The 5,538-nt window shown below is 38.7% G+C and overlaps 2 protein-coding genes across 2 annotated transcripts; one reads left to right on the plus strand and one right to left on the minus strand.

Moving 5' to 3' along the window:
• Positions 1-830: 830 nt before the first annotated feature.
• On the plus strand, positions 831-1,115 carry LOTGIDRAFT_141871 (hypothetical protein; the record flags this gene model as incomplete). The annotated part of the gene is made up of 1 exon (XM_009051484.1): positions 831-1,115. The coding sequence occupies one exon, from the start codon at positions 831-833 to the stop codon at positions 1,113-1,115; it is 285 nt and encodes a 94-aa protein (XP_009049732.1).
• Positions 1,116-3,168: 2,053 nt separating this feature from the next.
• Positions 3,169-3,453, minus strand: LOTGIDRAFT_95914 (hypothetical protein; the record flags this gene model as incomplete). The annotated part of the gene is made up of 1 exon (XM_009051473.1): positions 3,169-3,453. A coding segment is annotated over one exon (285 nt), but the record flags the coding sequence as incomplete, so codon positions are not given.
• Positions 3,454-5,538: the final 2,085 nt, after the last annotated feature.

Consider the following 5,538-nt stretch of genomic DNA (forward strand, 5'->3'; position numbering starts at 1 on the left):
CTGCTCTAACACGCGACCTAATTAACCTAATGCTTCTCATGCTCTTTCCAGTGATATATAACAATCGTATTTATTAAAAAAAAACTTGAAATTCGTGATTTTTAAATATGAGTGTTTTCTTACAATATTTATGCCTCTTTGAGCTTGGTGTATATTGATGCAGAACCTTGACATGTTAAATATGAATTCACTTATGACAAAAAAGTTGAGGTGGGCGTGGCACATCCGGGTTGAAATACTAACTGTTTACATTTAGGAGCAGGGGCATATCTCGCATAGAATACATTTGTTCAAAAAGGGACTTTGCACACAATTACCTCATCCTTTTGGCTTGGATGTAGAAGCTTGCAATTTTGAACTCAACATAACATTTAAAATTTCAATTAACTTGAGTCAAAAAAATAAGGTGGGCGTGGCACATCCGGGTTAAATTACTCATTATTGACATTTTTGGCCAGAGGCATAACTTGCAAAGAATACATGTGTTCAAATTGGAACTTTGCATACAATTACGTCATTCTTAGACCCACTTTGTCTTAAGGGTCCCATACACGCCCAATATTCTGATGACATTTTTTGACATCAGAATATTGACGGAAATCAGAGTGGCCACATACGTAAAAAAAAAGTATTGACAGAAAGGCAGTCATTTGTCTCTAGATCATCAGCTAGGCAACATGGATCCTAAAATTGCATTGGCAATAGCTCTTATAAGCGAAGATCCCGTTCCCAAAAGGAAGCGAAGAAGTAAATGGTGTAAACGATGGCTTCTAGAGAGAGAGAAGTTCGGGCATGGAGCATTGTTGGAGGGAATTCGCTTAAATGAGCCGATGGACTTCAGAAACTTCATGCGAATGGACAGCGACTCATTCGATGAACTCCTAACACTAGTTGCACCAATAATAGAAAAGAAAAATACTGTTATGCGACCTTCTATACCTCCACACCAGCGTCTATCTATTGCTTTGAGATACCTAGCGACAGGGGATTTGTTTGAAGATTTGAAGTTTCTCACAGCTGTTTCACCACAGGCCATTGGTGGCATTGTTTTTGAAACCTGTCAGGCAATTATCTGTGTTCTTCGAGAATATATAAAGGTGAGGAAACATGTTTAATCTCAATAAAATACATTTTACAACAACGAAATATTCCAATAAAAATAAGGCCTATATAAATCAAAAGCTCAGAAAAATAGTAGGCCCATCAATGACATTTAACTTCAAGGATTGAAAGCTGAAAAATATTGACTCAGGGGATTTTCTGAATACCAATTCCTGCAATTTTCTTCAACACTGCTACACGTGCCTGAGTCAAGATGAGCCCCCCTCGGATCAATATGCGACCATGATCCTTGACTTGCAGATGAGGAAGTCGTGCTGTAGGGTGTGCTGATCGCATGAACATCGGTGCATTAATCTGAACAGACTGGCGATGTAACGTGCCCATTTGCCCTTCAAATAAAATTTCATTAATTGCTTTCTTAGCAAGAAGACATTGTTCTCTGTCCATTCGTTGAAGGTCAACAGCCCAAGACTTTGCCAAACTCAAGTTTTCGTTAATACTGTCGTCACAAGCCATAGTTATGAGTTCATCATGGCTGTTGGCAATTGTCGATTTACGTCGTTTTGGTTGAGTGGATGGTGTTGATTCCGCATGGACTGGAATTCGACAGACCTCTTTCGCGACTACTGGTATAGTGCTCTTGCATGGTGTGGAGTCGCTCTCTTGATCCTCAATATTCAATATCTGTAAAAGAAAATGATCAAATATTAGGAATAAACAGATAACCGCAAATTCAAACTTTCATTGTTATCATGCTTTCATAGCGACAATTAATTATTTTATTTCAGTTGCCGGACAACGAACAGGAATGGAAGTTTACGGCAGATGCTTTCAAAGACAGATGGAATTTCCCTCATTGCGTCGGAGCCGTTGACGGCAAACATATTAGGATTAAAAAGCCTCCTCCGGGATCAGGGTCGTTTTATTACAATTGCAAAGGATATTTTAGTATAGTTTTAATGGCTTTTGTTGATTCAAATTACGAGTTTCTAATGGTGGATGTTGGCCTCAATGGACGTGTTTCAGATGGTGGTGTCATTAATCAAACTAAATTCGGAGAGATGCTATATGAAAATGGACTATGTTTACCAAAACCGGATAAGCTTCGAGGAGATGATATTATAAGCCTTCCCTACGTTTTTGTTGGTGATGACGCATTTTCATTAACTGAAAATTTTTTAAAACCATACGGTGGAGAATTATCAGGCGAGGATAATGTTAATAAAAGGATCTTTAACTATCGACTAAGTCGTGCACGTCGAATTGTGGAAAATGCGTTTGGTATTTTGGCCTCAAGATTTGGCGTGTTTCAAAAAGACATTCCTCTGAAACCTGAGAAGGTACAAATAGTGACTTTAGCATGTTGCTATTTACACAATTTCTTACGCAGAAAGTCAAAAAAATATTTTGTTCCTGGCTGTGTAGATTGGGAAGGTGAGGAAGGGGAGGTACACGCAGGGAACTACAGATCGAACTTCAAGGTTTGCAAGCTACTCAGACCAGGAATATGTCTTCCTAGGCTAAATCAGTACGAGACGGATTTAAGAACTATTTCTGTACAAGGGGATCTGTCCCTTGGCAGCTACAGCATGTTAAATGAGATGTGGACATTTTATAGCCAATATTGTATGAACTGCACAAATACCACACATTGTAGGGGTCATAATAATCAAATAACAAATAACAAATTTCATGTATAGCCTATTAAATGTATGTAAATAAATTGTGAACTTTTTTTTGCTATTTTGATTGGCTAATCCATTGACTTTGATATTGGAATTAAGCATGTGGGCTATGAACAAAAACATAAAATGTTGATAATATTTCGTTTACTGATACACTGAAATGTTGATATTTGAGTTATAAATATTTACATAGCATGTTTACATTATCGATGAGTTATGTCCCTTGCTAATAAAAATGCATGCCTGAATAAAGTCAATTTTGGTTCATAAACCTGGGCTACTAGGCCTACATCATAAATCATGGGCCCAAATCCAATAAGTATTGATGTAAATTCTTAAATTGATAAAAAATGAAACTAACTTCATCCTGACTGCTTTCATCTTGTACTGATGGAAGAATTGTGTTCATCGAAGTGCTTGGTGTTTCTTGATCTCTCAGAAAGCTCATGGCATCAAAATACCAAAGTTTTGGTTGATAGATGTCATCCGTTCCAACTCCTGACTTAGTTGAATCTAGCACCTTTTTCAGTTCCTTTCGAAAATTTGTTCTTAATGCATTAAACTTTTTTCGGAGTTCATCTTTTGTGACATCAGGAAATTTTTCCTGGTATTTTCCTAATAATGTTGCATAAGCTTCCTCCTTCTTCGTTTTATTGCTGTAATCATCAGATTTTACCCGCCAAGGAGCCGGCAGGCCTTTGTACACCTATATGCATTCAAGAACAAACTTTCGATCTTCTTCTTTGCTTGTAGAAGGCATTTTTTAGAGATGTGCCACCTTTGAATTTTGTCCTTGAAATGAAATCTGACGTGATAATGCCCACACACCTCACAATATGATGACGCGACAGATTATGTCGTCAGAAAATATCAACGAGCTTTGAAATTTTTTGGAGTCTGTCAGAATCTGACGTAATGCTTCAATATCGCTCACACACACTCAATATGATTGACAGAATGTCATTCTGTCGGGTTTTCTGTCAATCATATTGAGCGTGTATGGACCGCTTTAGAAGTTCAGTTGTTTCAGCTTCATAATTTAAAAAAGGAACAGGTTTTTTAGAAATTCAATATTTTTAATTTTAGACATTGACCTTTGATGACCCTGACCTTTACTGGGTCAAAGGTCATTGACCTTGGCTATCAGTTGATGCTTTCATATTTGACCTCTGACGTCTACTTCCGGTTCTACAGCTGTCCAAAAACAGCCAAATTCGAAAATTTGGACTGCTCTAGCTCGTGACAAAATTAATTTTGAGGGTTAATTTTGTGGATTCTGCATGTGCTCATCGTGCTCTTTCCAGTGATATATAATTTCATATTTTATGTCTGGCTTCAACTTCCGCTTCACATGTTGATGTTTCTATAAATTTTTTACAAATGTCTAGAAAACTCGCGATGGTTACAGGACCTATTAAAACAAGTAGTATAAAAATCAAAATGCAGAACCATAAATAGAATAAAGCTCTAAAGGTTCGATAGGGCTAACATTTCTAAAGCTTGTCTCATTATCGTCCTCTCTGGGAAGTATTGGTGAATTCTTGTGTTCTGTCTCTATCACTATCCTCGTCCGTCATTGTCTGCCGTATCGATCGTATCATTTTCTGACTTTCTGCATGGTAGAATGATTTGTCTTGTTCGTCATCAGGAGCGCTATCAACTGTTCTACCAGATAGCCTTTTTTTAAAAAAAACCTTTTGCAGTATTTTATCTTTCAAAACCCTTGGCAACCAATATGTATATTTGTACTCCGCAACAAATTTGGGATTAAATCTTTGGTAGAGGACGCCCCAGTGGCACGGGGTTAAGAAAAGGTCCACCGCCCCCCATTGCGTGTCGTAAGAGGCGACTGAATTGGGGCTCCTCATTTGCCTTGAGGTGCGACCCGTGTCGGTTTTGAATGGACACCTGGTGGTTGAGGGTAACATACTTTCCAATACATCACTTTGGGCCAGGGGATAACATACTTTCCAATACATCACTTTGGGCCAGGGGATTCCTAGACGGGTGGCCAGTGTGGCCCACACTGGTCAATCGGCTAGTCGTGTTGAGCCTATGAGTCAGTGGTCAGAACAGATTCAATTTTTTCTTGTAATAGTTAGTATCTTTTTTCTTCCAAATCATTTCACTGACTCAGAAGCAGCGGCTTGGGTCAATTGGGTAAAAAAATAAAAATAAAAGTTCGGAATTTATTTGCTCCACCCAGAACTTTTATTCTTTTTTTTTTGTCTAAGTATATCTCCCGATTACCCCTAGGGCGCCGGCGCTGGAGTCCCGCGTAAAGCCCGCGCGGATTTCGTGGTCCGTGTTGGTCGGGGGTTTCGGGAGATGAATCCTTCAATATTTCTTCATGGCTACACAAACCAACAAAAACTTAAGCGACCGACCTAATTTACCATCCGAAATAAAAGTAGGCTATCTGAACATTAAAGTTTCACCATATACACCAAATCCTCTCAGATGTTACAACTGTCAACGCTTCGGGCATGGAACTCGAACTTGTAAGAGTTCGATTCGGTCTGCGCGTTGTGGTCAGTCTGAGCATGACAACAAGGATTGCACCGAAGCTCCTTGTTGTTGCAATTGCAATGGAAAGCATGTTGCCTTTTCCAAAGACTGTCCAAGATCTTTTGAAGTCTGCCATATGTGATAGTATAGATATGGAGGCTTCCGAGGTTGATGCGGAAGTTCTCAACCCCCCTTACCGTAAACCTCCCTGACAATGCATCAAAAAAAATAATATAATACAATGGAATTGTCGAGGTTTAAGTCATAATCTTAATGAAGTTCA

This window comes from Lottia gigantea, assembly GCF_000327385.1.
Source record: "Lottia gigantea unplaced genomic scaffold LOTGIsca_169, whole genome shotgun sequence".
NCBI lineage: Eukaryota > Metazoa > Mollusca > Gastropoda > Lottiidae > Lottia > Lottia gigantea.